General features: G+C 41.6%; 1 protein-coding gene across 2 annotated transcripts in view; it reads left to right on the top strand.

The window, feature by feature from the left end:
• Positions 1 to 23,407, top strand: part of kirrel1a (kirre like nephrin family adhesion molecule 1a) — a 32,411-nt gene that overhangs the window by 6,824 nt on the left and 2,180 nt on the right. The window contains exons 2-14 of one of the 2 annotated variants that reach the window (XM_072376303.1): positions 9,441 to 9,590; positions 13,667 to 13,816; positions 13,909 to 14,066; positions 14,167 to 14,317; positions 16,645 to 16,750; positions 16,936 to 17,084; positions 17,242 to 17,369; positions 19,365 to 19,491; positions 19,715 to 19,815; positions 20,787 to 21,003; positions 21,241 to 21,348; positions 21,594 to 21,721; positions 22,038 to 22,115. In XM_072376303.1, coding sequence (XP_072232404.1) covers positions 9,441 to 9,590; positions 13,667 to 13,816; positions 13,909 to 14,066; positions 14,167 to 14,317; positions 16,645 to 16,750; positions 16,936 to 17,084; positions 17,242 to 17,369; positions 19,365 to 19,491; positions 19,715 to 19,815; positions 20,787 to 21,003; positions 21,241 to 21,348; positions 21,594 to 21,721; positions 22,038 to 22,115 — 1,751 coding nt within the window. Of the gene's footprint in view, positions 1 to 9,440; positions 9,591 to 13,666; positions 13,817 to 13,908; positions 14,067 to 14,166; positions 14,318 to 16,644; positions 16,751 to 16,935; positions 17,085 to 17,241; positions 17,370 to 19,364; positions 19,492 to 19,714; positions 19,816 to 20,786; positions 21,004 to 21,240; positions 21,349 to 21,593; positions 21,722 to 22,001; positions 22,116 to 23,407 lie in introns of both variants that reach the window. The other variant, XM_072376302.1, reaches the window with a different exon arrangement.

Raw genomic sequence — 23,407 nt, 5'->3', positions numbered from 1 at the left:
GAGCTCTGAATAAGTACAGTCATAATTTTTTTTTTCATGTTGAATAGGCCACAAAGACAACATCAAAAGCTCACAACGTGTCAAGCAACCGTAAAGCGAAACAGCCCAATGTGGAGCATAACAGCAGTCAGTGTGCTTCAAACGTAGTCAGAAACACATAATTATACGGTTCACAAACATCTCTATTTCTACTTTAATATTATTAATCTAAAACCAATGGTGCAACTGAATGAGAATCAGAAAAGGGCTAATACTGCTATCATAGAAAACAGCAAATCATCAAGAAATTTCATGATCATGACAATGGGTTTTATTACACACCTGTGTTAAGAGGATATCATGATTTGATTGTCGTGTATTTTCTTTTTTTTAGGATTATGAATATACAATTTTGAATTATTCAAATAAAAGCTAAAAGACACAAAAATCAAAGAATTGTCAGCGAGCATATGTTGCCTAAGTAAGTATCTGATGTCACGACACACCTTACTGTAGAGGATCGCAGGGGGCCGGGGGTCTACTACAGCTAACATTTGGCGAGAGGCAGGATGGTGTCACCATTTGTCGGGTGCCCAGTAAATGGACTAATGCAAAGAGTTAGACAATCATGCTTTTTCATGGCCAGTGGAAAATATTCTCCATCAAATATGCACAAGTGTATATTAACTCAGAATTATCATGGCAGTCATTTAATTACAAGAGCATTTATTGATTCTGTGTTACTCATATTAATCTCTGGGTTACACCAGGTTGTATGTATGTAATACTGACTTACAGTCCTATACTATATATTGCCCAGCCCAGATGATCTCACCTCAGTCATTTAGCTTTTTAGTTATTTAGAGTGTTTGCTATCAGCAAAATAGCCTTCTCCTCAAAGCGACAGTAGCACTGGTGGTGATATTTCCGTGGGGCTCTGCAGGAATATTGCTCCACTCCAGAGGTCAAGGCTCCTAGCTTTTATGGGCTGGTTTTAGTGACAGATGACATTGCAAGAAGCTACAGTACATACCAATAAAATGAGACTGCACTGGGCTGAATTAGAGCAAACTGATTTATTTTGGGGAGTGATTTATCGCTAGGACACTGCTTGTGAAATGACCTGCCGGATTTCATCACTGGGCCATACAGCAACCTGGTATGGGTCGAGGGACCATCTGAAAGCTGTAACAAGTCATGATATGGTTGCTTATGTTGTATATAGAGGTAGAGTGGCTTTAGGGAATGGGGTCGCCTGCCACCAATCGATGGGGAATCACTGCTGGGAATTATAGATTCATTATGATATTGACTGTGCCAGTTGCATTCTGTGGCAACTCATGTGCTGCATGATACATGGTGCGCTACTGCAGAGACGCAGCTTGATATGCATTATATCCTCCTGTTTGAGCCTATCCAGAGGACAGCTATTGTTAGTTGTGGTCACCATTGGTTACAGCAGAGTATTCTTTGTCTACTGCTCGGCATGTTGGGGGCACAAAGGCTGGTGGATCACCAGCGACAGGCCCGCTTTCCAGAGCTTGAGCATATTCATGTGGCCGTAATGTGTCAGATGCCTCGTTCAGGAATTACCATATTACCCACTACTGCTCCTGGGGTTGCCATAGCCACTGTGTCTATCATTGTGTCAGCAGTCCTCACTGGCTGTAGCCATGGTAACTATGTCTGTAACAGAGGTTTGGTTCAAATAAAGCTCTTCAGATGTGAAATGCGTGTATGAGAGAAGCCCCAGAGAATGGAGGGGTGGTGCACTCACGCATTCACAGAAAATTGGTGCGCGCACCTCAACAGGAGCACGTGAACCTCTCTGCACAGGGTGGTATCAAAATGGACAAACAAGTTGCAGGGAATATTTTTTCCTTCCTATCCTTTTAAAAAAACAGTTTCCACAGCAACAATTTTGTTAGTAATACAGAGAAGGACTAAAGAGTGAGGACTGATTGAGGGGAATTGTGTTTTGATGGTAGAACGATAATAAGGGAGAAGGTGGAGGAGAGACGTAAGGTGCCTGCCAGACAAAAAGGAGTTAATGAGAAGGGAGCAATGCCACAAAAGAGAAGAAGAAAGAGAGAGGTCACTAACTCTAAGTTTGAGTTAGGACGGCAAGGTACGGTGACAGAGGAAGGGAGTGAGCGTGAAGACAATGCGGCAAACAAAGGAAGGAGTCTGAGCTTTTTTTCTCCTGGCTCGTTCTCCCCTCTGCCCTGATCTTCCTTCAGCTCCGTCTCCACCTCCAGGAGACACCTTTGTGTTTGACTGACACTGTGTCAGAAGGCTCAGTGGGTTGCCTCCTTTCACTCCCTGCCTCTCTCTGTCTATGCCTCTCGTTTGTTCCTATAGCGCCGTCGTCATGGTGATAGGTTATTATGGCCATCCTGCCAGGCGGCCATGTTGTTGAAACAAGACAGGCACAGGTGGTAGAGTTCTCACAGACGGATGAATAGATGGAGAATCTGCAGACACTCCTGTTGTACATGGATACAGTTAAAAGCTACAAGGTTTGGTTGGTTAATCAATTAGTTGGTAAATATAACATTGACTGACAGTGATTTTGATAAAAATGCCAACACATGCTTCTTAAACATTATGGGTGTTGCTTTACCTGAATATCTTTGGGCTTTGTTTTGCAAAGAATCTTTTTGAGAATGTCGTCATGATCTCTGATATGGGAATTTGATGCGGCGTTGATTGGCACTAAATGGATATTGGAAAATAATATTTGGTACATAAATAATAGATCTTCATAGAAATGTATGTTGGCTACTGGAATTCATTGTAGAAACTGTTCACTGATTACTGCATATTTCCAGGCCAGTTTTTCAGTAACTAAAACAAAACATCTTCCCAGGTGATCTCTGAATAGAATAAAAACTTATAAAAGTTCAAAGTCTCTCATCTTCACACGGACAGAGGCTCACAGGGATCTCACCGATGGGGCGAAATCCGCAATATGTATATGTCAAATGCAGCCAGCAATGGAGAGGTTGAGTCTGTGCCGTATGACTCCTATGGCTGCAACTTTGTCCTGAAACGATGATGTCATCCTCCATCACACTTCACAGCTCGGTGTCTGTGGACCTTGCTGTCTCTTTGTTCTCTGTATCCCTGCATCTCATTTTCAGGCAGCCCGCTTCACAATGGCTATGCATCGGCCACACGCAGCGCCAATATGGAATTAGGCTGATAACAAAATCAATTTGGAGCAGATTGAGTAAAAGTGGAAAGAGTAGGGAGCAAGAGTGTGAAAGAGAAATAATGTGAGACCAGCGCTAGTCGCTTATTAATTGAATAGGTGGAGCATGGATGAGGTCATTGAATCTTTTTTTTTGTTTTGTCTTCAGAAAAATGGATGTACCATGCACAGGGGAGGGTTTCATCAGACACATGGATGCATGTTTGCTGGTGTGCTCACATACATGCTTGGACAGAAAACTTTTTTTTTGGGGCAGTTACTTACACGTCAGCTGTTACTATGGTGACGCAAGTCTGTGATCCAGCCGGGGCGAGGGATTGGCTGGAGAGGAGCGAGGTAGAGGAAAGCAGGCGGACTCTGGTGGAGGGACACAGAAGGGTATGGGGAGGAGATAATTAAATGGATGCATAACAATCCATACAAATGGCATTTTATTTAATAGTCTCTGATTCAATGAGACCAATATCCAGCAGTGAGCCTTTCTCAAAACCGTCTACTGCATGGCATCACTTCCCGCCATGCCTCCCGTCCCGTACAGTGAGCTGATGCAAGCCTGCATCTATAAGGTGAAAATGAAGCGTTCCCATTCAGCACCTTACGGCAGTGTGATACATGCGGCACACTTGCTAAGAATAGCTTCCAACATCTTTGCATGCGTGTACCCTTTTAGTGATTTTCAGTAACAAATTGATGCTTCATTACCATGCTATTAAAGCACCATCACATGGTGCGGGAGCTGCTCGGGGGCTAAACTGATGGGACTGTTCATGCTATGGCAGTGTGTGGCTATGCTTTAGGTGAGTCACTCGTCGAGGCAGTGTGTGGCTCGCCTTTGGCTTTGTGTCTGCTTTGACAAGCAGAGGTTGGTGTCTCAGTGTCTGCCAGGGCTGTTGTCCTCAGTCCCAGATTATCCTAATCCCTATTCAAACTTTGACCAGTGTTGTACTTAATCCTAGACCAAACTGAGACCCATTCCCAAGGGAGATGAAGATGCTCCGCTGGCTTGGTGTTTTATTCCAAGTTGTGGCGTAATCCATGTTTGGGAAACCGCTGCTGTGTGTTGATTACACGTCTGGGATTCAGAGTGGTCGTGTTTGTGTGCATGTTGACGGGAAATGGTTAGCCCGTGTGGTGAAGGGTAGGTCATCCGTGCTGCCTGTTTTTGTTTGTGTGTGTCTGTGTGCATGTGCACGTGGTCATGGTCGCAGCCCTTTGTGACCGTAGTCTTTGTGTGGACAGGGAGCTCAGAGTCTCCTGGTGGTATCTTGGGGATCAGTGACTCAAGGAAATCAGGACACACTCTAAATTTGTCACTGCAGCATAACCCACATAATGAAAGAATACAAGCTCCCTTGCATACTCTCCCCTCCTCTGCCTTTGCTCTGACTGCTCTGTGTGCGTGGATCATCTTTAAACACACCGACACATACACTCATGTTGACAAGTGTTAACTGGGTGATATGGAAATCACAAGGTGATGAGCACATGTTTAAATGAGTCAGTGTTTTCAGTCCTCAGCCTTTGAAGGGGTGTTTTCTCTGCAGATTGTGTAGCCTCCGCTCAGGAGCATTCAGTTTGGATCATGTTGTTACGGTTTACGGAGGCAGTTGAGGGAATACCTCCAGCTAGCATATCTGAAGTGTTGGAGGAAAGAATTTGCTTGCCCACAAGCCGCTATTTAGGTTGCAAGGTTGTTTATCCTCAGTTTAACTCTATACACTGCAGATGTCTGAGAATAGGCTTTTTCTGCTTATATGTAGGTAATAATCCACACACCCTAATTAAATTGGAAAATATAATTTTGCTATTATAGTTATCTACTACTTATGATTAAATTTTGCTATGAGGACTTGTTATATACCTTTTTAATATAATCATAGTTATGTACTAATTCTTCAGACTTGATACAACATACTTGTATATCTCCATTTCAGACCTTGATAGAGGTCCATTATCTGCCGCTTGTGTGGGGGTCGGGTCGCAAACAGCAGTTTTCCAATAAAAGTGGAAGCTTTGACTTCTCAAATGTTTCTGTTTAATTTTTTCAGTAATTTTAGAGGCTGAGAAATAAAGGTTTTAGTGTTGAGTTGGAGATTTCAAGGAATACTTGGAATGGGGTTGAATTAAATTTGGTTAAGTTTAGTATTTTGTTTATAGAGCTTATTCACAACAGAAAGTCATCTCAGGGTAGCGAATTATGTAGCGAAACTGAACAATTCCTTTTGCGCAAGTACTTGGCGACAGTGGGGAGAAAAAAACTCCACAGAGACAACAACTAACAATAGACAAGTGCACTGCTCGGTTAGGCCAGTAACCACAAATAGAAAACATTCAGCTCCAGAGCTAGAGATACTTGCAGATAAGTGCTGGGAAAGAACAGAAACAAACTTAAGCGTTTCTCTCTCTTTCTCTCTCTTTCTCTCTCTCTGTCCCTCTCTCTCACACACACATACACTGATGATTTGAAACGTTTTATTATTCCAGAATGGTGGCATGTAGCAAACCAAATTTCAGTATTATTCACTCCAAACTTCTTGATACGATTTAGTTAAATCTCCTGTACATCAACAGGTAAGCTAGTGTGTGAATATTGCAAAGCATTTACTGCCTGTGAGCGTGTGTGCATGCTGGTAAGAGTTGCTCCTACATTCTTTCCTTTCCGCTGATCTGTATGCTGCTTTGCTTTCGCGGCTCGCTATTGTGAAGATGTACAAGTACTAGCGACCATGATATAAACACAACAAGGAGCCTCATCTGCTGGTCTTAACGTATCAAAGAAAACAGTGATTTCTGCAGCCTAGTTACTGGATCACGTCCTGCCTCCTGCATGCTATAGACATAAGTTCCCCTGCGCCCTCTCTACTTACTTTTCCAGCCGTGAAAATTCTCCAGCTGTGAGGCATATTTGTGAACAGCAGCTGTGGAAAAGGTCCAGAAATTGTCCCCCAATAGTTCATGTTTGAACACTGCTTATGTTAGAGAGACACACCAATTTAATGACTTCATGGGCAGTCCCCCATATCTAAAGGGGGCTACAGATCACCTGAAACATCTCTAACTGTAATGGCTTGATCAAAAACAAAGGTTTTAAGCTTTATCTGAATCAGAAAAAGCAGAGAGCGTGGATACCTCCTGAATGCAAGTTCAGGAGCCACAAGTATGTCTGCAGTCTGAGAGCGAAGTGCTCTGTTGGAATGATACTATAAGGTCCATAAGACATGACAGGGCTCAGTCATAAAGGGATTTATTTGTAAGGAGAAGCATTTTAAACAATATTCTGGATTTCACAGGGAGACAGTGAACACAAGCTAAAACGGGAGAAATATGAGCTTTCTTGCTTTTTCCTCAGAACTCTTGTTGCATCATTTTGGTTCAGCTGAGGGCTTCTCAGATAGTTATTCTGAAATTCTTCTGATAAGGATTTACAATAGTAAAGCCCACAAGTAACAACTGCATGAAGCAGTTTTACTGCATCCCAATAAAACAGGATGTTCCTAGTTTTAGTGATATTATGAATGTGAAAGAGGGCAGGTACAGAGATTTGTTTGATGTTTGAGTTAAAAGACAGACCCTGTTCAAAATAACTGACTTTTTCATCTCAGAGGTCCAAGAGGCCAAGTTATGGCCATCCTCTATAGGGTTAGATCATGCGTCTCTTAAGTGTTTAAGGCCAAAAAAAAATTATTCAGGCCTTTATCTCTTTCAAGTATTATTAATTTGGTTTCATGGATAAATAAAGCTGAATGTCATGCATAGCAGTGAAAATGTTTGCCATTGTTGCTCAATCATATTACTTGATGGGAGCACAATTCTTCTTCTTTCGGCCCCTCCCTTTATCAGGGGTCGCCACAGCAAGTTGATCTTGCATAAATGATTTTGCATATGTTTTACACCAACTCTCACCATTTATCCGGGCTTGGGACTGGCACTAGAAGTGCTCTGGCTTGTGATCCTCAGTGGGGAGCTCACTGGGGACAATTTAGAGTGACCAATTAACCTAACATGCATGTTTTTTGGGGGGTGAGAGGAAGCTGGAGTACCCAGAGAGAACCCATGCATACACAGGGAGAACATACAAACTCCACACAGAAAGGCCCCACCCAGGAATTTAACCCGAAACCTTGCTGTGAGGCGAATGTGCTAACCACCACACCACTGAAATGTTATGTGAAAAGTATTTGTCCAAGTACAGAACCTTGTGGGACTCCATGACTAATTCTTAAGTGTGTACCTCTTTACAGTCAGTCAAGTTTGCACTGAACGGCCATTTAGACGAATTGATGTTTTTCATTGGCTGGTGAAAACAAGCGTTTTTATGATTCCATCTTACATTGTTTGCATTCAAAGGCTTTACATAATCATCTCCTTTCTGCTACATTCTGTGCTTTATTCTAACTCGCTAGTTCCACCACTGAATTTGGGCATTCCTCATGGAGCAAATTAAGGTTAAGAGTAATTTTTAAGGGGGATAGTTGAGCTCTGAATTATTCTTGGTATGCATGCTGCAAAATCCATCTGCATCTTATTCCCTTTTCCGTGTGCATCCCCATACATCCCCTTTATCTTTCAGAATATTAATGTGCTGCACCGTCAGGTGTCATTGTTGTGATTTGGTACTCAAATCTTTTTGCGTTTCTGTTTTAGTTTATTTTATTTTATTTAGAAGCACGTCCTACCTCTACAAATCATGCTTAACATGACGTGAAAGTGCATGTCCGCATACATAGTAAAGTGCCTGAATGTGAGAGTTAGGGACTATGGGTCATGATGGTGAAGTTGGAGGTAGGGTGTAGAGGCATATGGCGGTTGTTAAAAAAAGAAGACAACGGATGGGAATCTTTGGAGAAGCACTGGAGGGCTCCAAGGGAAGACTTGTGAGGGCATGACAGGTAGATTGTGAGTCTAACAGAAGGGTAAAAGAGTGATTAAGAAGAAAAGAAGAGGAGAGGACAAGTGAGAGATGTAAGTGGCAGGAGGTGAAGAAAAAACAAGTGAGGGAAAAAGTGAGAGAAGAGAGATGGATGAATGAGGGAATGAGAGAAAGGGAGGAAGAAAGTGCTGGAGGGGTGATATTTAATGTGATAAATGAGTTGTGACAGTCCGCCTCTAACCCCCTTCCAACCAGCATGGAAGAGGAACACAGAAATAGAAAGCATTATGGGTAAAAGGACATACACTCCATAATATATGTATATAGAAAGAAAGCGGCATGCACATACTATGGCAAAGGAGAGGCAGAGGAAAATCAGTGCAGGCAAAAGAACCTTCATAGACAGTGTTATAGATGAACAAAGTGAAGGAGGCGAGTGGGGATGCATACATATAGCCTGAAAAAGCAGCGAGTGAAGCAAGGCAATTTAGGTAAAGGACATCCAACCTTATGGAGAGAGAACAGAAGGAGAGAGGGAATGGCAAAGGAGTCGGGGGGGGGGCAATGCAGCAGTGGGTTAATGATCTACTGTATGAGATTCTTCGAAATAACAAGTGGGAGAGGAGAAAAAAACTAAGCCAGATTGGAAAGAATCAAAATTTAAAGTAGATCCTCCCCTGTGATTGCCCTTCATCTATTCTACACGTGCCATGCCTTCAAGGGACTGCTAATTACAAGTTGCTATCACACAGTGTGAAACAGTAGAAGGGGCTTTTTCTCATTTTTCCCCTCATATTAGATGGTTGGTGGGCCAGCGTGGTACTGGCCCCTCTTCTGTGGCAGTGGCCTATAGACTGAAAGGAGAGTCCAGTAGACAATGACAGCCACTGTAATGTTTTTTGGGGAGTGGAAGCCTGGGAGATGACTCATAGGGTGGAATGAAGAAGGGAGAAACAGAGAGAGGCGAGAGTGAGGGAGCTGCAGAGTTTTTAGGGAAATAAAAGTCAGGAGCAAGAAGAAACGGGGTGTGAGCCACCCTGTGGCTGAAGTTATCTGTTTGATCTCGAGTCAGCTTTACTGCCTCCTCCACTTTATTCATTCTAACTCTGCTCTGATTTCCTCTTCTTTGACACCTTTTTCTTTCCCAGTTGTCTGTCTGAGGTGCTCAGTTAGTGGCTGCAAAGGTGGTAATCAAGGCATTCCATGTGCTGTTGGGGAAGTGCAAGTTTTAATCAGTTTAATCAACAATGAAAAATAAACCAATGGAATAACATGCTGGAGTGATTCTAAAGTAGACTGTTTGAAATGTGTTTTTACAGTGAGAAAGTCCCTAACTTACCCGTCTCTTTCTTTCCCAATCCCCCTCTCAACTGCCAGTGAGGACGGCAAGATTCTCTCAGGAGCCGGCAGACCAGTCGGTGGTGCGGGGCCAGAGGGTGATCCTGTCCTGTGTTGTTTTCAACTACTCTGGCATTGTTCAGTGGACCAAAGATGGCCTGGCTCTGGGCATCGGAGAGGACCTTCAGGGTGAGGCATCACACGCCGTCCTCAGGCTTCCTTCACTCTTTCAAGCGTGTGACTGAGATGGGTTCTGTGAAGCTAATTCTGAAATCTTTGGACTGCAACTGCTGATGGGCACCTTTTTTTAAACTGCATGGTCTATGCTCTAGAAGCTGAAATTAGGATATCTTGAGTTTTTCTTGAATATGGCCCTGCATAAAGTGCTGACCATTTGCTTATATAACTTGCGCCACACTTCTGAGTGAAGACAAAAGATTATATTTTCAGTGGCATCTGCTGTTTTTGCTGTGCAGAGGCTCAGAGTTTTGCTGTGCTGTGGTGCCAAACTCAAACTGAAATTGGAGGCCAGCATGTTGCCACACTTTTGTACAGTTCATGCCAGCATCCAACAAAAATTGGACATGCACCAACACAGCGGAGCTTTGAGCTATATGCTAATGTCAGCAATGCATTTATCATAATTAACAACCATAGTTCTGCCAGTTATGATATTTGGCTGCACACAAACTGCTTCTTACAAACGCGAGTCAACTGTAAAACACTGCATGTTAACTAGAAATAGTAAGCCAGAGAGAAAATTAAACAGCCAAAAATTATTAATATATGATACTCCTAAATAAAAGCCTATCCTGCTGGGAAAAAAACAAATGATTGTTTTAAATAACTCCCAGTTTGACCACCTCCCCCGTCTATAACCTCACGTTGCTTCAGCTTCTCAGTCTTAGTCGGTTTTGAATTGTAAGTAACTAATTCAGGGCTACAACTAATAATTAATTTCATCATAAATTAATCTTCTGATGAATTTTTTGATTAATTGATAATTTGCTATGTCTAAAAATATGCCGGTAATCAATTTTATGAGCCCACGGGCACGTGTTCACGTTTCTTTTATTTAACCAACAATCCTCAGCCGTCAGGTTTTCAGTTTGCTTCTGTTTAAGTCAAAGACCAGATTCTCACATTTGTGAAGTTTGTAGAATGTAGCTATCTCCACTTTCAGGTGAGTCTTTTATATTTTAGCATACTGACTTCATCTTTCTACTCCACTACATCTCACAGGGAATTGCAGTATTTTCTACTTCACCACATTTATCTACAGTTCAATTTTTACAGTTCAAAACATAAGATCAAAAAGGGTGAAGCTGGGAAACGAAGTATGAATGTGAAGTCTGACTGGACAAAATTACGTATCTTTGAAGCTATTTACTCATTTGTTTTCAGGAAAGTCCCCAGCACACTGATCAGTGGGAGTAAATCTAGCTAATTCATGAGAAAAGTTTACAGTTTTGGATCTACCTCAAAGCGGCAATTAGTGGTACTGCATCTTAAAGCAACACATGAGAAGTTTGTCAACCCTAAAACAATTCTCATTTTCAAGTATACTGACTATATACTTGCTATCTAAATTCCCAGGACTGAAACTGCCCAAGGATGAGATACCATTGGTTTCAAGTCCTGCACTACAACATATTTAGCTTTTTCAGTCAGTCAACATATTTGTTGGCTTTTAATTGCATATTTTCCACCTCTTCAAGATGCCAAAAAAATGTAGTATATGGCTGTACATTAGCAGAGTTTGCATAGATATTCGTTCCTTATCACATCCCAAAACTTTAGGGGGAGCCAAAGAGCGAAGAATTTGAAAAATTCTCAAGCGTTACTTTAGAGGATTTCTGCATCGACTTCATGTCCAGATAATGGTTGACTTCGTCCATCTTTTCTGTACAGTCGAAGTTCTAGAAGTGGCGTTTGGGTTGTCCCCACTTGGCTACAGTCGTAAGATGCTTGTACAATATGGCAGAGGGCTGAGAAGGGCAACTTTTTTATACACATTGCTCATTCTAAGGAAATCAAAACTCAGTTGTTATTATTTGAATGTAATTCTAACACCAGGCAAAATTATATTGCCATAAATGTTGCACAGTGGAACTTAAAGGATCTGAACTCTGCCTCCACCACTGCACATTTCTGCGTGATGATTTGCTAAAATGAATAAACAGACATAGTAGCTGCAGATTAATTTTCAGTCGAGTTATTATTTAGATATCTAACTGCTGCAGTTCTACTGAAATTTGCCCACGGTGTTTCGAAAAACATCTTTTGAGGCAGCATCCCAGTGTTAGTGCAACATTGCGTGTTGGTATCTTCGGGATCTAATGCATGCTGACAAATTGCTCTTGCCGCTGAATGTTGTAAATACAGCTAGACTGAGTAAGCAGAGCACAAGATAAGAGAGCCTACTGTCATGTTACTGTCATATGACACCTTATCTGCCACTGCAGATACCCCTTCACATCCTATTGTGGTAATATGTGCACAAAATTAGGTTGATGCTACATTTACCCACCTTCCGCACACAGGTTTGATGGGAATTTCTTTGCTCCCTCGGGCACATTTTGCAGTCTGACGTCCCTGAGTTTGGTTGAGGAACATCACATTATCACCTCTCTCAGAGAAGCAGTGGCTGACACCGACTGGCTAATATCTGATATTTATTGAGGGCTGTCTGTTCTACAGTGCAGCTCAGAGCCCTCACTCTATCGCTCACACTGATTTCCTCCTCTTTTTTCTTGTCCTGAGTGATTTTCCACTTTGATTTAGTCGGCTTTGGCAAAACTTGGGTTGAATGACTCATCTCATCGCTGGGTTACAACATTTTGCAGAATTGCGCTTAATGTGCTTAGTCCAGAAGGAATGATGCAGGGGGTTGAGTAATTACTGGTCAAAACATGTGGACATATTTTTAACCCACTGCCCTAGAGGAGGATATTCTTTATGTGTGGTTGTTTTTGTTTGTCTGTTAACTTTAGCTGTTTCCTTTGTTTTGGATGGCTTACTTTTCACTCCTAACTTTCTTGTTCTTCATTTCTAATCCCTTCTTCACTATGATGTACTTTCTCCCCTCCTCTTTTCTCTTCTTCTCTCCTCTCTTCTATCTGTCACGCTATTCCTCTGTGACCTTCTCATCTAAGATCCCTTGTTCCTTTCTGTCCCTCTTGCTCTCTTCGTTCTTCTTTCAGCTGCCTTTGTTGCACTGAGCCCTCTCAGATTCTTCTTTTAAATTGTCTGCCTCGTCTCTCATCAGCTTCATTGCCTGACCCACTCCTAGTTCCTGCACTCTTCTTCATGTCCCTTCTTTCTCTCCTCCTCCCTGTCTTTGTCGTTCTTTCCTTACCCTTTTATTTTGGTTTATTTATTCATATTATTACTGTACTGATCCAGGACTTTAACCCAAAGCTTAAAAACATGAACACTGTCCTCTGTGTATGTGTGTGTTTCTTTCTGTGTATGAGCCTGTGTCCCTCTGTCCCCCCCTTTCCAGATACCCCTACTCTTGGCTTTGCTTTTGCCCCCTCGACATTTCAAATGCAAAAGCACATATATGAAAGGCACACACGTCCAAATGCATGCAGAAACAAGGACACACAAAGATTAGGCAAGCAGCAGCGGTCAGCTCGGAGGCTGCACATATGAAATGGCAGCGAAGAGTTTCACATGTGATCCACGTCTGGACAGCAAACGTGAATTCTGCACCATGGACTTGAGTCAGTTTGAGCGCTCTAAAACGCTGCTGTCATAATGCATTCATCTTTTCCCCCTACTGTTAGAAGAGAGCATGGACGCCACCTAATGGTGAGAATGCAGGGCAGTGACACAGCTGGACTGTGTGCTGGATGGGGGAGGGGAAAGAGAGGATTGGAAAGGCTGTGTGTGTTACTGTGTGAATGTGGTCAAGTGTTTATTTTTGTGCTTGTCAGTCGCATCATGTGGCCGTGCATCTCTCTGGTGTCCTTTAGGCTGATGCTAAAAAAGACAGATTTTTTTACCTCCTTCGTGACATGGATCTGATGTTTTGTGATCAGCATGATGAGGTGCCACAAGCCTCATGGGGCGCCTTAGACATGTGACCTATCAGTATTTGAAGGTTTAGATAATAGAGAAGATAAAAGGACATAGAATGCTAACATAGGGGTATCTGGGCAAAATTGGGAGGCTGTTAGAGTTATAAATATATTCTTTGCTTTTGCTTTTTAAAACTTGTTACTCTTGTTCAAGTCTTTCTGTTTGAATGTGTGTTCCAGCCTGGCCCAGGTACAGTGTGCTGCGGGTCCAGGAGCTTGGCCAGCACAACCTGGAGATCCTGTCAGCCGATCTGTCTGATGACTCCTTGTATGAGTGCCAGGCCCCTGATGCCGCCCTGAGGTCCAGAAGGGCCAAACTCACCGTCCTTAGTATGTTTGTGTTGTTGTGTGACAGCCCGCATATCTATGGAAATTATATGAGATTGTATGTATCAAGCCACGCCCTCTCTCTCCTGCTCCAGTTCCGCCTGACGACCCGGTGATCGATGGGGGTCCGGAGGTCCTGCTGAACGCAGGGGAGTCATACAACCTGAGCTGTGTGTCTCGGGGGGCTAAGCCGCCCTCAATGATCGAGTGGCTCAAAGACGGTCTGCCTGTGGAGGCGGCCGTCAGTACCACTGTGAGTTTAAAAAAAAGAAACCTGCACACACACTCAGACACATTAAACACTCCCGTTCACTAACTGTTCTGGCACTAACTCTCTGTCATCTAAATACCAGGAGGTGCTTCCAGACAGGAAGAGGGTGACCACACGTAGCTACCTTCCTGTCCACCCCATTGAAACTGACACTGGGAGGAACTACAGCTGTGTGGCTACCAACCTGGCAGTTCCCACTGGCAAGAGCACAACCGTCACCCTTAACGTGCACCGTAAGCAATGCTACTTTTCCATACTGGGCTTAAAATTGAGGAAAACTGATATTAGTTACAGAAGTTTTGTCATTTCTTTTCAATGTACAATCTCAATTCCAAAAAGTTGGGACACTGTGTAAAATGCAAATAAAACTAATAAACTGACTAAACTGAATAAACCGAATGCCAAGATCTGCAAATCTCATAAAAAATAATTAATTCACAGTAGAATATAGAAAACATGTCAAATGTTAAAGGTCAGACATTTTACTATTTCATAAAAGAATATTAGCCCATCTTAAATTTGATAGCAATAACATGTCTCAAAAAAGTTGGGACAGGTCCATGTATACCACTGTGTAGCATCTCCCGTTTTTGTAAAAACAGTCTGAAACTGAAACATCCGTTCCTGGACCTTGACTTGATGTTGTCCCATTCTTGTCTGATATAGGATTCTGGTTGCCCAACAGTCTTCTTTGTCTTTTTTATAGTTTTTGTTTCACGATGATTAAAAGGTTTTCACCCGGTACTACGAAACCAGTAGCTGTTATAATAGCTGCAGTATCTGGTTACCTAAAAAAAGATATTATCTACAAGGTGTTGTTCTAAACCTTTCAGCGTTGATGGTGCCTTTCCAGATGTGCAAGCTGTCAGTTCCATAGGCACTAATGCATCCCCATACCATCAGAGATGCAGACTTTTGATCTGAGCGCTGATAAAAAGTCAGATGGTCCCTCTTAGGACTGGGCAATAGGGGAAAAAGTCATATCACGATCATTTTTTTATATCAGTCGATATACAGTATATCACAATATAAAACAAATCACTATTTTGTGAATTTGAATTGTTCCCCGATACTCTTAAGTGAGATTTGAAGATATCAGAAGGTTAATTTTTATTGAAATATTTATTTTCTGTCAAAGTTGAACATGACATGTGACACTATACAACTGTTTCAGATAAGTAGAGAACAGGTATTTTAAATTGAAATCCTATATCTGACCAGTCAACTAATCAAAAAAAGTTTGATTCGGGTGGCCGTGCCTCAGGTGATGAAAAAGATTATTAGTATTCCCAATAGTCGAGTCTTTAGGTAGTCTTTGCCGGAACATGTGCTCGACATAAGTGCACACTACTACTACTCTGTTTCGTGTCGGACTTCAGAAAACCAAAATACCTCCACACCACTGAATTTCTTGGGCCCCATCTTATCAGCGATGTCATCCGTTACGCCTTGGGCTGTGTTTCCGTCGTTTCTTCCGAGGGAGCACTCGTTTTCTTTTTTTAAACAGCTGCAGCAGCAGCACAAACAAACAAACACGCCACGACTAGCTGCTTGCATTGCTCTATTCTAGCCACGCGACTGGTTCAGCGCGGCACAACTCTCGTTGTCATTGGCTATTTGTATTGTCTGTCAAAAGATGGACGAATGTAATCTATCGAAAAGTATATCGACCATGTTTCATATCTCCATGGAGGAAAAGTTATTCCTCGATAACTATCGCAATCGTTTTATCGCCCAGCCATAGTTCCTCTTCTCCTTTAATCCAGAGGATGCAGAAACCATGATTTCCAAAAAGAATTAAAAATTTCAGTTAATCTGACCACAGAGCAGTTTTCCACTTTGGCTCAGTTTTTAAAAAAAACTGACTCAGAGATGTCTTCCAGATTCCTTCAATCTTTTGATATTGATGATATTATGTGCTATAAATGATGGAACATTCAAATTCTTCCCAGTTTTATGTTGATGAACTTTCTGAAATTGCTTCACAATTTATAGACACAGGTTACTCAACCTTTGCTTTACTTCTGAGAGACTTTGCCTCTCTAATGTGCTCTTTTTATGCCCAGTCATGTTACTGACCTGTTGCCAATTAGTAGAATTTCTTTGCTTCCATTGCCATTACTTTCCAGACTTTTTTTTCCTCCAGTCCCATCTTTTTTGGGACATTTTGCCACAATAAAATTCAAGATTAACGAATATATTTCTCATAATGTGAATAAGATAGTGGCTTATGAGACTACATACTGCTTTCATTTACATTTTACACAGAGACTCAACTTTTTTGGAATTGGGGTTGTAGATACCTGAAAGAAAAAAAGATGTATTTAAGACATATTCAAAAAAATTAAAACGCTGAAAAAATTGTAGTTATTGTGTCTGCGTCAAAATCAAAGAGGACAAACATCATAATGTTAAATGTATAACATCTGTCACCAGATCAAGGATTCTAAAGCTGTTTTTAAGTAATGCATGGCAACCATTTTGCCTCAGCTAATCCTCTGAATTCCAGCATACATTAGACGTAGTAAGGTTACCTTATGTATGTCTCGCTCTCTTCCAGATCCACCAATAGTGACCTTGTCCATTGAGCCTCGCTCTGTCCTGGAAGGGGACAGAGTCACCTTCACCTGCCAGGCTCATGCCAACCCTCCTATTATGGGCTACAGGTTTGCTACATTCTCTTTTTTTGGGGCATTTTCAAGTTACAGTTTAGCCACTGATCAGATTTAAATTGTCATAATAAAAAAAAAAATGCCAATCTGAGATTTAGAATATACTTCCTTCTGTGTCATATGATGTTCCACTGCACATAGAAAACATGCTTTTTTTGGGACGTGTGTCTAAAATCTAGGTGGGCTAAAGGTGGAGTGGCGCTGCAGGGCGCCAGGGAGAGTGTGTTCACCACCAAGGCCGACCACTCCTTCTTCACTGAGCCTGTCTCCTGTCAGGTTTTCAATGCTGTAGGAAAGACCAACGTCAGCATCTTGGTGGACGTTCATTGTGAGTCACACACTACTCATCTCACCTTGTTCAATCACTCATCCCAGCCTGGAGTCAAAATGTCTCATTCTCTCAGCTCCCCCCCCTTAGTCCCACTGCATTATTCCTCAAACAAAACCCAGGACAGCTCACTCTCTCCCTTAATCTCCGTCCCCAGTCGGCCCTATCCTGTTGGTGGAGCCGCAGCCAAAAACTGTTGACGTTGACTCTGATATCACCCTCAACTGCAAATGGGCCGGAAACCCTCCGCTCACTCTCACCTGGTTCAAGAAGGGTTCAAACATGGTAAGAAGCCAAGAAACCCAGCTGTGCTTTCTTTCCTCTCTTCTTGTTTTCACACAGTTTTCGAAGGTCAAATGCTCATCTCTTGTGTTAACAGCAGCATCCTGTTTTGGGAGAGCATTAACTGACTTGTCATCTCTTTTTAATTTCAGTTTTTGTGAAGATTGAACATGATCAGATTGAACAATACATTTATTTGCTATATGTTATAACTATAATATACTGAAGTCCCATGTATTGATTTAAATCATGCAGCAGAAACAATGTGCAAAATAAGTGATTGATTTCAGATGGTGTATTACACTGTTTGGCAGCCATACTGAAAGTTGTGAATAACTGTGACTCTGGAAATGCCAGTCCTTTTAATAAAGTGGACAAACAGTAAAATTCTGTATTCAGTCTTTGCACTTTGCAGATTTTTTTTTTATATTTACAGAGAGCAGTGTAAATATTCTCTACTAAAGCAAAACCAATATCCCTTTTACCCCAAACTTTTCTTGGTATTTAAAAAGCTGTGCCGCAAACAGGTATGTTTACACACACAACAATATTCTGTCATTCAAGTTGCAGACCTTACTCTGAATAAGACACTGCCATGTAAACAGTATTTTCTGGTCCCCTCTGTCTGAATAAGGTCATTCAGAGAAAGCAAAAGCTGAATTAAGCTCAGACACACTGCTGCTTTACAAAGCATGCTCAAGGCTCCACACTTGCATTGTTCACTGACTGTGTGCAAGTTTGGAATGTTTTTTTTTTAAAGCAGTATCGCTTGTTTTGTGCCTGTTTTCATCGCTTGAGTTACTAGTTTCCTTCACAAGATCTGGCCAAACCGGCTCAGTGCAGAATATGAAGACTGTAGTAGATGGAAGGCACACTTGTTTTGAGGAATACGGATGAGATTAAGACTTTGGATATGTGCAAACATTGCGGATTGCATAGGGGGGATTTAATATGGTCAGAAACTGAACCATGAATCTGAATGGAACAACCTATCTGCAAAGTTCTTAGTTAGAACATTGTTTGTAATTAGGTGTATTCATTTTGGTGCAATCTGTTGGTTTCCTTAGCTAGGATATTATTTTTTGAATTGGCTCTATATGAATGAATTGGATTATGATTACAATGAATTGAATTCCAATTGGCTTGAATTGGACTATATTATTTAAGTGCCTTGAGATGACAATTGTTGTAATTTGGCGCTATATAAATAAAATTGAATTGAATTGAATTAAACTCATATATAACTATTCCAACCCATATGTAGGGATTTATACTTACTTCATGAATTTATTACAGGATTTATTTCATAGCCACATTTATTGATTTCATAGGCATATATATGTATTTAAAATAGAATAGAATAGAATATTACTTTATCTATCCCTGAAGACAACTCATGTTGTTGTAGTAGAATACAGAATGACACGTGATCTAAATAAATTAAAAAAATAAATAAAAAAGAAATAGTCCTTATAGATAAAGCTGTCATTGTTTAAGACCATTGCAGTGGGCAGAAATTACCTTTAATGATTTGATTCAATTGTTCTTGATTCAGGTATTTAGCCTGGATTTGAATGGTATACCATATTCTGAGTTTTATTCAGCAACAGCTCAAAGCCGAGCAGAAACTAGAACTAATTACAAGACAGTGACTTAAATCTCCTTCACTACACACCTGCTAATCATTGTTGAACTCTGCCGGTGCCCACGCCTGTACAGTCAGGTGTTTCTCTCTCTCTGTGGTTACATATTTAACTATAATTTTCTCCCAAATAATTTTCTGATGGATGTGGTTGCTAGGCAACTATAAAACCCCTTGTAATGGGTTAAAAGCTAAAGGCCAAGTTTGCATTGTTCACCAGATAGGGTCGGACTAGGTGCTCACATAGACTATTAAATGAACAAGGTATGCTGAAGTACATGAAGTACATCAGCCTTCCCTTGTGGACTTTGATCGCATTGTTTATATTTGTGTGTTTTTTTTCCACTCCCCCACAGGTTCTGAGTAACAGCAACCAGCTGTATCTGAAATCAGTGAGCCAGGCGGATGCTGGTCAGTATGTGTGTAAGGCCATCGTCCCACGGATTGGAGTAGGAGAGACTGAGGTCACGCTCACGGTCAACGGTCAGAAAACATCCATACAGTTTAATGTTCTGCTGCTTTTACACAATATTTTTTTTACTTTTTACTAAGACAGTGGCCCTGTCAGTAACTGGAAAAAAACTTTGCATGTCCAAAATGGTGGGCATTTATATTCTGAAATACCGCAGCTTGAATCTGATTTTCCCAAAGTTTTTGTACTTCACAAATGGTTTCTTCACATGTTCTCTCGCTTTTGGCCCCACAGGTCCTCCTATCATCTCCAGTGATCCAGTCCAGTATGCTGTGAGAGGAGAAAGAGGAGAGGTGAAATGCTACATCGCCAGCACACCTCCTCCAGATAAGATAGTAAGTGAAAAGATAAGAAAATGAAATGCATAATTTATTTAGACAAGAATAATGAATAATAATAAATAATCATGCCAGACAAAGAAAAGCTTTGATCGCAAAGAGCTCATAGTTGTAACTTTTGCTCTAAAAACAGTTTGCATTATAATCTTGCTGTACTTTTTCTTAAATGGCTTCTTTTCCTGCATGGAGAATGCTGTTACACTCTGTCCCCTTTTCTTTTTGAGTGGTGACTCACCCACAGACTCTCTCAGAATGTTCCTCCATCCCATCACAAAAACAAACCAATGCGAACACTGAGCCGTCTGCTTTTAGCTCTGCGTCATAAAGCAGCCCGGACAGCAGTGGTTTCCTCAGCTCCCTTGCCTCTGTGACTGATCGGTCCTGACTAGCCCCTAATGCAAGTGGCGAAGGTTGGGGCGGAGAGAGATTTATAAAATATAAAGGGCTGGGGGGGGGACTTGTCCCTGTAAACGCCACAACCAGGAGATTCTCCCACTCTGCAATAAGTGGGCAGATTATAGGAACATGTGGGCTTATGCATAATTAACTCACCTTAGTACAGTGCTTAAGTGCTGAATAATAAAGTTGCTTTTAGTGGTTTTAAAGGTGGAGAATGAGCAATATTTTTCGCCAGATCAGTCACCCACTGTGCAGTGTGCATGTTTGCGTGAGAGTGTGTTTATGTGGACTACTGCATTTGTAGTGTGACGGATGTTTAAAGGCAGCTCTCCCTTTTCACTAAATATCCTCTCAGCCATGATGATGTTTTGTTTTCATGAATGTATTAAAAAGACAATTCCAAACATGCAAGGAAGCAGACATGAGAATTTTTACACAACTGCTTAATATCTCAGACAGAATTAGACCTAACAGACACGTTGAGAGGGTTTGAGAAACAACATATGATTTGAGTGGATTGGTAGATGCAGTCTAACATTACATGACAAAAAACATCTGTGTTGCGGCAGGTGTGGGCGTGGAAGGAGAACGTGTGGGAGAAGGAGAAGGGGACACTGTTAGAGAGGTACACGGTGGAGCAGAGCAAATCGTCAGCCGAAGGCGGTGGCGTCCTCTCCACCCTTACCATCAACAACGTGATGGAGTCTGACTTCCTATCCACCTACAACTGCACGGCCTGGAACTCGTTCGGCCCTGGCACCATGATCATAACACTGGAGGAGAAAGGTGTGCAAGATCTAACATCCATTTTTAGTTTTCAGGAAGATGGTGAAGAACACAATTTATTTGAGTTTTTATTATCTAAATAAGTCGATATTGTGTCAGTAACAGGCGACTGGGCACTTCTATAGAGTTTGGATTCATAAAATCATGCTTGTTCAGTTGCTGACTGAACAAGCAATCGAAACCTAAACGTTCGTTTTTTTTCTTTCTGTCTGATTCTATTTTATCCTTTCATTACAGAGGAGGTTCCTTTGGGGATAATAGCTGGTGGGACGGTGGGCTCAACTATCCTCCTCTTCATCTTTTTGCTGGTCCTTGTTCTTATCTTCTATCGGCAGCGCAAAGGCAGTGAGTCATACTCTCCATATGCTTTGACATGGATTATAAATAGTCTTTACAGTAGTATTCATGCTTTTTATGGAGGTTCACAGTTTAAATTCTTAATTTAAGCTGCTGCACACCAAAGAAAATCAAACACCTCAGCGCTGTATAGCCATAGGTCCCCTCTAAGCTCTCTCCCCCAGCTTGTGAAAACTCACTGACTTACAAGCGTGTTTCCAGCTCTATTCATCCTTGCGGTGTTTTGCTTTCAGGCCGGCGCGGGGTCACGCTGGGTAAGCCTGACATCAAGGTGGAGACGATAAACAAGGAGACCCACAGCTTAGAGGAGGACTCCGGCAGTGTGTCCACAGCTTCGCGCATGGTCAAGGCCATGTACTCGGTGAGCGGCAGCGGCATGTTTGTGTTTGTCTTGGACTCTGTTTTCACAGCCTGTAGTTGTAGAAAAAGCCTCAGAATAACTCTGTAACCTCTCTATACACTGCTCTGTACCTTTTGACTAAAAAATACTGATTTCCTCTTAAATCGCTCCTTTTTAACTCTTTTAAATCCATTTTCTCTTTTCCTTTCACACTTGTTGCCTCCTTCCCTCTTCTGTTTTGTTATGGCTCCTTCTCTCCTTTTTTTCTTCTTTTTTTTTGTTTTGTTGTTTGATGGTTTAGTTTCTCCCCTCTGTGTCCTTCTCTCCCTCCAATCAGCCTTTTAAAGATGACATAGAGCTCAAGTCTGACCTCCGCAGTGACACCCTGGACACCCGTCAGGAGTATGACCTAAAGGTGAGATCATACAGATGACAGAATCAGTCATTGAATTATTCAGGAGACAGATTTTACTTTCTTTTCAACTGATTTTACAACTAAAATCAGAAACATTCAGTCATACTCTGCCCATTGTGCTGAGATGAATCATTTATTCATATTGACACCATGGGGTTGGGCTTAGGTGATGAATGCATTTTCAATTGGGAAGCTGCCAAAATATTCCTCTGAAACTTTCCCCCCATGAATAATCTGTGAGGGCAAAATAAACCCGCCCCTCCAGCTGGAGTGCTGCCTTGGATCACTTTGAAGAAACGCAGACATGAATCCACCGCAGGAGGTGTTTAGATCCCCTCGACAACTGCCTCAGCCAGATGGATTTTTTGTTTCTCCCCACTGCCTGTAGCACCAGAGCACTAAAACAAACTTGGAAGGGAAACAAGTCTGTGCGAGACAATGAGACAGCAAAATCCTGTTGAATAAACGGAAGAGCACTATTAAAGCATTAACAGGTGAGCAGGGAGAGGCAGCCTGTGGTTAACAACAACTTGAACAACAACAGTCAAATAAGAGTTTTAGATTTTTGGGGTTTATTTTAGCAAAAATAAGTCAAGGTCCACACGACAAGGTGCAGGTGACATAATGTGCATGTTAAAAACAGGTTTTCAGTATGTAGTTTTTTGAGTTTGTAATGTATGTACACCCTCCCGTATTTCTGAGGTTTACATATAACAGAAATGATCTTGGTAAATACAACCTCAGAGAAACAGCCACACATTGCATATTACAGCATGTCCTCATTTAACAAAAACTGAGCGAAAATGCAGAAGCAGTGTGTGAACAATTAAGGACAACTCATGACTCAACAGTCATAAAACCATATTTAGCAGCAATAACTCGAACTAATTGTTTTCTGTATGATGTTGATAGCCTCTCACATCATTGTGGAGGAATTTTGACCCACTCTTATATACAACATTGCTTCAGGCCATTAGAGTTTTCAGGCATTTGGTGCCGCTGTGCATTATGAGTGAACTTCTACACTGTGGTCACATCTTTCTCAAGGACATTGTTCCAGAAGTCTTGTGGTTTGTTGTGACTTTGCAAACCCAAGCTGTGCTTCCATGTTTGTTTTAGGGAGAAGAGGCTTTCTCATTCAACCCATCCAAACAAGCTATAATCATTCAACCTTTTTCTAATTGTACTGTCATGAACTTTAACATCTAACATGCTAACTCAGGCCTGTAGAGTCTGAGATGTAGCTCTTGGAGTTTTTTTTTACATTTTCTCTGAGCTTTGCACGATCTGAC

This window comes from Leuresthes tenuis, unplaced genomic scaffold (assembly GCF_036924035.1).
Source record: "Leuresthes tenuis unplaced genomic scaffold, fLeuTen1.0.hap1 SCAF_22, whole genome shotgun sequence".
Lineage (NCBI taxonomy): Eukaryota > Metazoa > Chordata > Actinopteri > Atheriniformes > Atherinopsidae > Leuresthes > Leuresthes tenuis.
Note: the sequence above shows the minus strand (reverse complement) of the source record. Positions and strands in the feature narration are given on the sequence as shown.